Source organism: Pogona vitticeps, chromosome 4 (genome assembly GCF_051106095.1).
Source record: "Pogona vitticeps strain Pit_001003342236 chromosome 4, PviZW2.1, whole genome shotgun sequence".
In the NCBI taxonomy this organism is placed as follows: Eukaryota; Metazoa; Chordata; class Lepidosauria; order Squamata; family Agamidae; genus Pogona; species Pogona vitticeps.
In genome coordinates, this window is record NC_135786.1 from 101035422 (window position 1) to 101048141 (window position 12720).

A 12720-nucleotide genomic window follows, 5' to 3' on the forward strand; every position below is an offset into this window, starting at 1 on the left:
CTAGTGCTGTTAAAAGTTACACTGATTGCTATCTTAATGCATTTAATTTTATGTACTCCACTATTTGACAGAAACAAACCAGTGAAAACCACTAAGAGCAAAATCCATCACAAACTAAATACCTTTTAAGTCTCATTGTTTTTGCAAATATGTTTACTACACACTTAATATCCCAACTGATATTAAAAGGATTTAATAAATGTGCTTAATTTTGTTCATTTCATGGTCTAATGTTTCTAGCATTCCTATTTTTCAGAATCCTGTCCCAACTTCAATAATTGTGAATCATACAGGCTGATGGGCTGCTTCAGCTTTCATGAGGTCTTCATAAACTTCACCACCTTCATCTTCTCCGTAAACACAATCATAAAGGTCTTCATCCTCATCAACACCTGTTTCACTTAAAGCACAAAACAGAAAGAAAGAAGACAACAAAATTATGAACATACAACATGATTTACAGAACTTTCAGATTTTAATAAACATGAGAATTAGTACACTCCTCTTTACAGTATGGCTGAAAGGAGGGGGTAAGAAGCTTTTGTTTCTGTTTTAAATTAACCTCCAGTTAATATAAGGTTGGGTAAAACCATAAAGCCCCCAAGGCTGGTTTTTTTTTGGGGGGGGGGGGGTTCCAATCTTCCCTCAACCTTCTTTTGTCCAGCAGGAAAACAATTACTTTCAGCATCTAGAAGCCTCCAGAAGTAGCAATTCAGTTTTTGAACATGTCTCACCACCTGCCTGAACCATTTAAAACTCCAGAGGACCCATTTTTCAAACTAGCAGTTGACTTCCTCTCTTCTTCCAGTTTTTCCCCCCATCCTACACCCCACACACATCTTGGCAGTCTGTGTTATTCCCACAAAGCCCCAGGACAAAAAACAAACAAACAAAAAAACCAAAGTAGGGGAGGATACCTGGTTTTTACATCGGCCAGATGTGTCTGTTCCATTCATTCAAAGCCTAAACTGTGATTCTCTTCTTATGGTTAGTGAAAACAACCTGGTTTCCTAGTAACCATTATTAGGATTTGCTACAACGTGTTCATATTTGTATTAAAAAAGCAATAATTTCAAATTTCATGTAGCCCTGCCACAGGAGGAGGGAAAACGGAAAGCATACAAGCTTATGGGGAGGGAGCTAGACACATCCCTGTAAATGCTATATAATTTAGCATTACATCTTACCCTCTACAATATGAGCTACCAAGCAACCATTCCCTAACTTGACCAGGAGCCTCTCTGACCAGACCAGCCTTGTTTCCTGTAAATTATCCTGAGATATAATCAAAGCAAGCTAAATGATCCCAGCCTGTCACGATTTAATCTCTGTATGAGTAACTAGTACGGAAGACCATCACCTTAAGTATCTAGAAATGCTTGGGAATAAAGATAATTTAGTACAGATATGCGGTCTATGTTGATGTATCTAAAGTAAACAAAACGGAACAAAAACCTGGGGTTCTCTAATGTTAACCTAGGTCAATAATCTGCTAATGCTGAGTATCCTAACTTCAAACTAAAATCTAGAATGAACAAGGATATGAAGGAAGACATCCTACAGTCACAGCTTTTGGGTAGGGTGAAGCACATACCTTCTTCCTCCCCCATCCCATTCCTCTGCATCTCCCGTTTTCCATAATTTGGATATTTCTCATTTCACTCAGTGAGAGTTTGCCTATGGTAACTAATGAAAGCTACTGCACACATTCAAGGAAACAGAAGCTACAATGGGATCTTGAAAGAAGACAGACTTGAATTGGGAATTGCACCATATGGTAGAAGTAGTGTGAGGTGGTTGAATTAACTGAATGTTTCTATTCTTGAAATGTTTACATCTTACCTTCCAAATGAAGACAAAAGACAGAATTGCTCATCTTATGCTAGAATTAAAAAAATAATTGCCAGCCTAATTTCAATACACAGAAACACTGATGAAAAAAATAGGACCATTCAACTTTAATCCAGGGAAAAGAAGAGAGACTCAAGATGCATACATTTCTAAATAGGGAAACCTGTATCCAGTCAAATTCAAAGCAGTTTGAAAACCAGGCTGCAAACATTGTAAGGAAGGAATGGAAAGAATACTCAGTGGATCTCTCATGCTCCTCAGTTTACGCTGACCTAACAGAGTCAGACATCTTGACAAGAATTTTATATCCTTGCTTGTAGTTGCAACAGAGGAAGAACTCTTTTTGCCCTCTTCAAGGCCACTGCAATTTGCATAAAAGGTATCTACTGTCCTTTCCCTTTGAGAAGCAAAGTGCACATGTGTGCAAACACGTGCGCGCGCGCACGCACACACGCACACACACACGCGCACGCACACGCGCACACACACACACACACACACACACACACACACACACACTTAGAGCTAAGGACCTCAGAAGGGATGGGCCTTTACAGCAAGTAAAAAGGACTGGCTGCCCTTCAATGAAGAGACAAACAAAGCAGCACCTACGGTAGTTTTGTGCCATTCGCATCATTTGCACTAAATTTGGTGTGAGAATGGGTATATGTTTGTGCAACAATGGAAACTATTTTGGGCAGGATGGGCCCATTCTTGCACAAAATATTGTTCTTGCCAATGCAAGAGTTCAATCAAGACAGCTGGGGAAATTCTGGTCCATTGTAAAGAGGAGAGTGTTGCAGTGTCTCGTCCTTGTATGCAAGGAGGAGAAAAGTGAGAATTTATACTGTTAATATTTGGGGGTGTCAGCAAAACAAACGGCATCCTTGCTCTAATCATCCTTAAGGATTCCTCATTTTCACAGCTTACCTGTACTCTCAGACTTCTATTTTACCCCAGTTTTTCATTTCTTTTTCTGAACAGAAAGGACTAGGTTACTAGAGTAGGTTAGAACCCTGAATGATTTTAAGCATCGTCGTCGTTGTTTAGTCGTGCGCCTTAACAATAAGGAATCAGTGTCAAAAGCTTCACAACCACAAGTGCAACCCAGTACAGAGTGCACATTAGGCTAGACATTTTCAAAAGAGTTCTTATAGAATGAAACGTTCCATTACTTCATTTATATAACAGGCACACTAAAGAGAGCTTTTATACTAAACCAATTTACAACCTACTCTATTAAATCTGGAAGGCCTTTGTAGATGTCTTCATCATTCACACTTTCTTCTGTTGGAAAGGGCCTGTGGAGATAAAAGACAAAAGACGTGCCATCAACAGCATCCACCCCAATGTTCACTCTACCCTAGAGATGCTAAGCTCCTATTAAAACCTATGGATATGTTTGTGCTCTATATGCATACCCCACCTCTATTAAATGGAGTATCTAAATAGAGCAGAGCCATATATACCTGATACACACTGCCTGTAACTGCAATAGAGTGAAATTATTCACATCAGCATAACTGCCACTTCAATATAGTTACAGCATAGTAGAGAAAGCACAGTAGTATCCACAATAACAGTACAGACAGAGTGCAGTACAACAATATGGCCTCAGGATAGATGGTGCCTAAATCTAATATTAGTTCCAGCTAGAGGAGGCCTACTGAAATGACTTAAGATCTTTTAGTCACAAGCAACATATGTTTCACTAATTTTAAGTGGTCCACTCCAGTTGGGACTGATATTGGATTAATGGAGTAGCGTAGCTGGAGATCATTCTGTGGTTCTGCATAGCTGCTTAGAGGCATGCAAGTCAAGGAATGTGGACTCAGGGATTCAAAATGTGTCAAGTAAGTGATGAATTTCAAATGCAAAGCTCATGAAAGGGGGGATTCTTTGTTTCTGTCTTTCCTTATAAATGTCTAAACAGGGGACAAGAGTTACATGTAAACATGTTTTCCCCACTCCTAATGAACACTGCTATGGTTTCATGATTTTTTTCATCCCAATGGAGCATAAAAAGGAATAAATAAATATGAAATAATTGTCAGGATTTCTCTTCCCTTCAATTTGAAGCTACTTTCCAATTCTACTTGCATGCCAACTTGGCTGAACTGCAATCAACGTAACTACCACTGCAATGATTAATAACTGTTAAGGAAAGCAGTGATATACGCCAGACAGAAGAGAGAGTGCATGATCTTGAACTTCCTTCCAAACTCATTAGTTGCATATGCACCAAATATACAGTCAACTGAAAAATAAACAGCTCAAGATAACTCAATAACAGAACCCAAAGCTGCTAGTTGCAAATATCTCTATAACCTCACACATCAGCCCAGTTCAAGTCATCGTAATAGCTTGATGAGTGAAGATATGCTCATACCTTTTGCCTATGTACTCTGTCCTTGCAATGGATGCTATGATAAACCAGGGTGTTCCCAAATAACTTTAGTTTCTCATTTTGTCAGAACAAGGTCATTATGGTTAAAGGGATGCAAATCAACTAGAATCATAATATGCTATTTGACAGAGGTACTCCCTCAATTAGTAAAACTAATCTGTTTGTTATGGTTCCTGATTTTCCTCACCTCTGTACCTTGCATTTAGCACTGTCTGTTTTATGATTGGTCTTTATAAGCTGAACATGGTTGATATGGAAATCAGATTGCTAAAACATGCAGCTCTGAAAAAATCTCACTGCTGGATGGCAAAACTGTTAACGGGAGGAGATATTTATTTATTTTTTATTTATTTAATTTTTACCCCGCCCATCTGGTCTTCCGACCACTCTGGGCGGCTTCCAATGCATAGATAAAAACGTACAAATATACACACATAAAAATTATAACATAGGCTAAAAATTAATAAATTATTCAAGATGACAAAGAAGAAAAGGAGAGAAAAATAAAAAAGAAATCAAGGGTTAACTGGAGGGAAGGCCTGCACGAACATCCATGTTTTTAGTTGGTTTTTGAAAATACCCAGCCAGGGGGTGGCGCGAATCGCAGGAGGGAGAGTGTTCCAGAGGCGAGGAGCCACTGCCAAGAAGGCCCGGTTTCTAGTTCTTTCTTTGTGGGCCTCTCTCGGCATCAGGCTCCTCAGCCTCACCTCCTGACTCGCGCAGGTGATACAAGTAGACTTTGGTGGGAGTAGGCGTTCCGCCAAATATCGAGGTCCTAAACCGTTTAGGGCTTTATAAGTCAGCATTAAAACTTTGAAGTCGATGTGGAACCGAATGGGCAGCCAATGCAGCGCAGCCAGAATAGGAGAAATGTGTTGGTGTTTTCTCGCTCCGCTAAGGAGCCTGGCTGCTGCATTCTGCACCAGTTGGAGTTTCTGCATCAGCCTCAAAGGCAACCCCACGTAGAGCGCGCTACAGTGATCTAATCTTGAGATTACGAGCACATGCACCAAGGTGGTGAGCGCCCCCACATCAAGATAGGGCCGCAGCCGGGCTATCCGCCAAAGGTACACATTCCTCTTAATATCAAGTTTCATCCTCTAGTTGCGGATATAAATCCTGGGACCAGAAGAAAAGAAGAAAGGATTGTGGTATAGTCATGAGATGTTTCCTCATATCTCAAGTTTATAAGTTGGAGCGTTTTAATTTTTCTACAGCTACAGTCTTCACTGCAGAACTGCATGAAGCTCTCTTCCCTCATCAGATTTTGAAAATCCCTTTGCCAAAATTCAACACTGCCATTGCCAAATCCCCATCTTAAAAATTAGCAAATTTCTAAGCCATCTGAACCCTCTTCTGTATGGTAAGGTCATTCAGTTTATTTTATATATTAAAAACTAGGCAGTACAAATTCTGAACACGTTATATTGTTGTTTTTACCTCAGTCAGTGTCACTATGTTTATATTTCCTTCTATATTCGTCTCCTGTCTCCATGGTGAATGCATATTGAAATATTTTTATATGCCCTAGCAGAGCAGTTTTAAATAAAAGCACTGCTCCACTCTACTGTGTATATATATTTATTTTTTAAAAAAATAATTGTAGATGAAGTTTGTTTTCAATCTATCTGCAGATTTTTTTTTGCTAGCTTGATATATTTCATGAAACTTATTTGTACTAAGACCCAAAGTCAACATTCAAACCACAATCCATAATTGAGTTGTACCTTATTCCTGTAGCTAATGCAGCGGGTGTGCGAGAAAGCTTGGATAATGTTTCTATAACCTGCAGAAGGAGTTGAAAAGATTTGTTTAGTTTTAAGGGGCAAAAATTACAGGATAATTTCAAATGCATTTATGCCATCAGTGCTAATAGCCAAAAAGTAAAAAGAAATACTTACTAAATACTTCTACTCAAAACCTTTTTTAGACTACATATCAATTGATTTATATAGAACTGCCACAAATATGCTTTGACCAATATCTTGTTGTTCCAGTGCTTACAATTTCAGGCAACCGCACTCATAAATGTTTTTTCTAGGTCCCTTTACACAAGCATGGGCTTAGCTATGCTCAGTTGTTTTGTTAATACACTTGGTAAAATTATTTGAAGATAGTTTGGAAAAAAATTAGATTGTAATACTAAACGTACTTAACTAGGAATATAGCCTACATAATTCAGTAGGACTTGCTTCTAAATCATTAATAATGATTATAATATGATAATTACAAGAAGGGAAGCTTAAATTTAATATTATTCATATAGACAACATGTTTCCCAATAGATAACACACAGTGGAACTTAACCAAGAGCCCAGAAAGCAGTACATGAAATCTACAAAATTATATGATGAATTTTGACATACAAATGATAGGTTACTCCTTACTATCAAATAAGGAATCAGATATTATTTCTGTCATTACCTTTCACGATGAAATATGGAGCTATGCTACAGAACTAAACGTGCAAGATAAATTTGTTTTTAAAAATCTTGCACTGTGATGTATGCAGCACACAGGCCAGGATCCAGAAAGATTCAGCGTGAATCTTCCCTCTGTTCCTTGAAACTGCGAACCGTAAAATCCCTCATTTAGCTGGTGTATAAGGCATGAACACAGATAAACAAGCCTCTGGCCTCCGTTGCTAAGAGGGAAATCCAAATACCATTCTCTTCTTACAAGGCAAATACTAGGAAATCTGTAATAATGTACAAGACTCTCATACCCGCTGTAAAATAAATACTCAGTGCAGGTATTTTTAGTCATCACTCATTTTTTGAAAATGTTCTTTACACCCAGATAAAGCTAAAGGTAAAGGTTCCCCTTGACAATTTTTGTCCAGTCGTGTTCAACTCTAGGGGGCGGTGCTCATCCCCGTTTCCAAGCCATACAGCCAGCGTTTTGTCCAAAGACAATCTTCCATGGTCACATGGCCAGTGCGACTTAGACACGGAACGCTGTTACCTTCCCACCGAGGTGGTCCCTATTTATCTACTTGCATTTGCATGCTTTCGAACCACTAGGTTGGCGGGAGCTGGGACAAGCAATGGGAGCTCACTCCGTCGCGTGGTTTCGATCTTACGACTGCTTGGTCTTCTGACCCTGCAGCACAGGCTTCTGCGGTTTAGCCCGCAGCACCACCACGTCACCCAGATAGCTGACCCTAAACAGATGGCTTGTGTTCACCTTCTGTCTTTTGTTGTCATCACTACTCTGCCTCTAGACAGGCTTGTGAGTTCATTGTACAATTTAGCCATTGTCCAATCTGAACATTCAGTGAGATTATTGGTCAGCATGGGGTAGATGAAAAAAGATGTCGTAAGTATTTGGTCAACTCTTAATAAATAAAACATGCAAGCATAAGAGGAGAAGAGAAAATAAAGGGAAGATGTGTGTGGGGGGGTTATGTTCAACTAAAGCAAAGTAACATATAACTTTTAAAAGTTTAAAACATCTTAAAATAGCAACTAAAAAGAGAAACAATTGCCATTCTTTCCAGTCACCAAAAGAGAGCGCTGTAAGACAAGCTATTGCTTTTCTCTCCTTTTGTGTGCTTCCCCCGCCCCCACAGGCCTATTCCAGCAACACAACGCAAAGCAGATGGTTAAGTCCCCAGTTATGTTCTTTAAGATATGCACTTGAGGAATAGAATGCAAGTAATTGTTGGAAGAGGCAGGGTTAAAAAATACAGTTCTTAAGGAAGGAGAAAGAGAATAATGCATGAAAGGCAGAGGAGAGTTAATCTGCTTGCTGTGTAGCATAATTTCTCTTTAATTTAAAATGCCAAACCACTACTGTGTTCTACTGTGAGCTGATTTCCTGCAGTCAGAGGAAAGTCAGAATCACAGGTAACTTAATACTGTATCCTCGCCAAACATTAAATTGTTTTTTTACCTATAGGACCAAAATTATACCAACTACCTCATAATCCAGGGTGCTATCCAAGATGGGCAAAAAAAAATTAACCCTCATAACTGGAAAGGGGTCACATCATCATGATCATCATGATCATTGTCATCTTAAAACTGCAGATCTGGAAGGCACCCTATGGATCATTCAGCTCAACCCCTGTAAGGGAAGCACAGTGGGGAACCGATAATCAATATATTTTGAATGACTGCTGTTACCCACCCACAAATGAAGCCATTTCAAAATTTACAGCCAATTTCTAACACATTCTCAACACATTTCACAACATAATGCAAAACTCAACAGCATGCTTGTTGAGGTCAGATTAAACCCTGCCAACTCTTCCCCAAAGAGTTAGAGTAGTCCAAAGCTCTGTCTAAATGTGACACTTCCGAGAGGACCAGTGGCAGAATTGAACCCCAAAGCCAAGAAGCAACCCCTAAAAAGATTACTTCCCAACTGTTTTGACTCATCCCCGTGCCCATGGTAGTAGCATTTTCAAGAGGCCCTCATTTCATGCACACTGGGGAACTTACATGGAGTAAAGGTAAAGGTTCCCCTTGACATTTTTAGTCCAGTCGTGTCCGACTCTAGGGGCGGCGCTCATCCCGCTCTTCAAGCCATAGAGCCAGCGTTTGTCCGAAGACAATCTTTCCGTGGTCACATGGCCAGTGTGATTTAGACAAGGAACGCTGTTTACCTTCCCACCGAGATGGTACCTATTTATCTACTCGCACCTCTCACATACTCTGGATCCAAGACTCAAGAGGTCTTTGAAACCAGCATCTTCAATTTACCCCAGAAATAAAATGTCCATCAGTGCAACATTTGTAATATATCTGCAGCACAGGACTTGGCCCCTGTTGGAACTCACTCTGCCAGATCCAGGACCAGATGTATTTTCTGGACTGTTTTCAGAGTAAGCTACACATGTGGCTTTCTGTAGTAGTGAAGCTGAGTTTAAAGAATGTGAAAAACATTCTCTAGGTGCTTATTTTCCAAGAGAAGGTGAAGCTGGTAATCAATGGGGGCTGGTAAACAGCACTCGGAGGAGGCATCCATTCTTCTACTGCTTCAGAAAAGTGCTATTCTGCAACCAGCAGAAGTGGCACTAAAACAAAGGACATAATTCTCTTTCCTGCAGTTATATCCCATACTATGTTTTATTTACACTAGTGGGATGCCCCAATGTTGTGTGACAAGCACTATGTTTTCCCACTTCTTTTTAAATCACAAGAAGAAGAAACCCATGTCTCTCTGTGGGGAGGGGAGGTGTTCATGCACATTTTCCCTCCTTTGACCATCAATAGTTGTACCATCGCACCTTAGTTTCCTCCAGAGCCAAGGATGGTCAACCTTTTTGATGTCAAGGGCCATATTTCCTTGAACATCACAAACCAAGCGAACAGGGGGCAAAGCTAAAAATGTGCAATGCCATCTTTTTCATTAGCCCCACGCCCTTATCTTCTCTGTGTGTTTTTTTTTTCTTTCATTGTCCATTAATCAATTCTCTTTCACTTGCTCTCTCTTCCTCCCACACACAGAACATGCTCTGATGCTTCAGTGAACTGTTACTTTTTTGTGACACACGCCTATGTTCAATTTGTAAAAAATGACAGTGTGATACCAGCAGATACAGACAGACCAAAGCTATATCATTTCCTGTGCTTTGAAGTTCCACAAAGCTCAAAGAAAAACAAAAATTCCTCTATTTTTTTACTTCCTTCAGCAGTTCAGCAAAACACTCACAAGCTTACTTAGCTGTAGCTAAGCCGATAAAACCTAACATGCATTCCTAGCTACCTCGTTTTCAACTGTGCTCAGGAGACAGAACCAAAATTGGATCCCACTTCCCTCCAATAGATTACTGTATACACATTTCAAAGCCCAACCACAGAGTGTCATTCCAACTATCACTGGTCATTTAGGCTTGAACTACAGTATAATACATTAGATAGCTGGCTGGATTGGCCAGTGTGTTAGGTATCTAGATGAGGAGCCAGATATTGGGAGTTCAATTCCCCACTGTGCCTCTTGCAAGTAGAAGCAGCCTGTATAGCCATGCAGACCCAGCGTGCCCCCCAAAAGAAAGGAATAGTAAACCACTTCTGTGTATTCTCTGCCTAGAAAAGCCTGAAAAGGGTTGCTGTAAATCAGAATTGACTTGACGGCAAAGAAAAATATAGATTAGATAACTCATCACTAGAAGAAGGAATTCGTCAGGTGCTGATCATGTGTGACTATCATAGCAAGAGAATTCTCACTTCCACAGTTTGCAAACTAGCTTGCTTCATTTTCTGATTGGCCTTCAGCTTACAAGCACATTCTTCCTTTTCCAAATCTAAATTCAAGCCACCAAACAGTGCCTCAGTCACACTTCTTGAACATGAATGCAATTTCTACTCTTCGTAACAGATTGTTAACGTTATTTTTTGACCCTCAATGATCCTAGTCTCTCTTATGGAACAACTAGCAACACAAAGAGTGCCAGGATACCATAAGCTGTGACATATCATAAATTGTAAAAAGAAAATAGTTTAATAAAAAGTATTGCACTGCGCAATTAGTACTCCCTGCATTCTTAATTTCTTTAGCCAAATTTGACGTCTCACTCTAATTCTTAGGGTTTTTCAAATATATTTTTCACCAATGTACTGTAGTTCTGCCAAGCCACAAGCCATAATCAGATAAAACTGGGCCGAACCTTTTTTGTAAAAAGCAGAATTCATGGTTCAAATTTTGCCTCTGCCAAATTAAAATGCTCACAGGTGATTTAACGGGTACCATATCATGACATCAGATTGTACGTACATAATCAGAGTAATTGGCATGTTCACCAGTGCACTGACTTCACCACATAACCTTGTTCTTCATAGGCCACTAATCCAACTATGTCCATGTGTATACATAACACCAGATGTTTTCCCTTTAAACTTTATTATCTCTTTGAAATGTTCATTTAAATCATCTATCTCCCTGCTCCTTGCAACCAAAGTGGCTCACAGTAATAAATTAGTATCAAATAATTATTTTTGTTTAGCTTAATGTTTTGTTCAAGCTGGCTGGACAGCCAAGTGGTTTGACTGCATGACCAGAGACGGGGAGTGGGGGGTGGGTGATTCCCCACTGTGTCTCTTCCAAGTCCAGCTAGCTTGTGTGAACTTGAGCAAGCTGCACAATCCTAGGTGTCCCCAGAAGAAGGGAATGTTAACCCACTTCTGAGTATAGTATTCTCTACCTAGCAAATCCTGAAAAGGCTTGCCATAAGTCAGAACTGATTTGTTGGCACATGATGATGATGATTAATTTGAAAATAAACATCAGTGCACAAGTTGACTGCAGGTTCTCAGCGCGCAACAAATCTGGCATTCATATTTCACAGAATCAGGAAAAGTTACTTCTTTTTACTGCCATTCCCCAAATACCCAATTAGTGGCTGGCCAAGCTGGCTGGAAAGAGTAACCCAAAATGTCTCTTTTCCAAGTTGTAGTACTGAAATAATGAAAAAAATTCTTTCTCCAATTCTACCCTAAGATAAAAATGACTAGTAGTCTTCTGGAATGTACAGAAAATGATAAAATGTACCCTAGAATATATAAACAGACTGTCCAAAAGGGTTGTATAAGGCCTGAAAGCTATATCTCATACAACAAACACTTCTTTCCAGAAACTTTCTCTTCTCACCCCTTAAACTAGCCTGCATCAGTTGATATAATATAGCAACAAGAGCCTGAGGGAGGTTTCAGCAGCCACACCACATCCTGTGGGTTTTATTTTGTCCACCACTGCGCAACAGTACAGTACTCAGACCTATCTTTTTCTAAAAATATGAGAATAAATGGTTTAATCACCTTCTACTTTGAACTGAGCCCCTCTGAGCTATAACTCAACTTTCAGAAAACTGAACCCCTCCTTTTCCAAGGGACTTTTTGTCACAATTGTTGAGCCTCTGACCTGGGACAGCCTGCTGAACAAGCTCAACAGAACCCCCACACTCAGTTCTGTGGTATAAAAAAAAACAAACCTGCTCATCAGTCATCAGCTCTTTTCCTCCAAAAGGGCGACACAAAAGATGCCAGAATGCCTTATCAGAAAAATGAACATCCTCAAAGATGAAACCGCATCATCCATTAAGATCTATTTATACCTCACAGCCTCCTCAGCTGATGCTTCAGAACATGACAAAGCTTATGCACATTTGGGGATAACATTTTTCACAAAGGCACTGTAGGAGAAAGGCTGCTACTGACAGAAGGTATACCTCCGATTCAAGCAACAGAGGAGCACCTGGCAAGGAAAATGCATCTGCACTGAGCACTAGCACATTTACTTCATGCTAAAGTTCCTCTCGCTCTCTCACAGTCTCTCCAAACTGTTTATTCGCCTGATTTCTTCCAAAGGCATTTATTAGAGAGTCTTGGCCCTGTTTAGAGTTCTACCCCACAAGTTGGTTAAACTGACTGGCAGATTCTAGGAGTTGTAATCCTTGCCAAACATTAGCTGAAATCCTGTTGACCTAAGTTAAGCCATGTAACACTGATGTCATCATTGTC

At 39.9% G+C, this 12720-nt stretch overlaps 1 protein-coding gene across 6 annotated transcripts in view; it reads right to left on the bottom strand.

Moving 5' to 3' along the window:
* VAV3 (vav guanine nucleotide exchange factor 3) overlaps nt 1–12720 on the bottom strand; it is a 198363-nt gene that overhangs the window by 121092 nt on the left and 64551 nt on the right. For all 6 annotated transcript variants that reach the window (XM_078391828.1, XM_072998045.2, XM_078391827.1 and 3 more), the window contains exons 3-5: nt 5986–6044; nt 3087–3152; nt 292–400 (exon numbers count right to left, since the gene is read on the bottom strand). In XM_078391828.1, coding sequence (XP_078247954.1) covers nt 292–400; nt 3087–3152; nt 5986–6044 — 234 coding nt within the window. The remainder of the gene's footprint in view (nt 1–291; nt 401–3086; nt 3153–5985; nt 6045–12720) is intronic.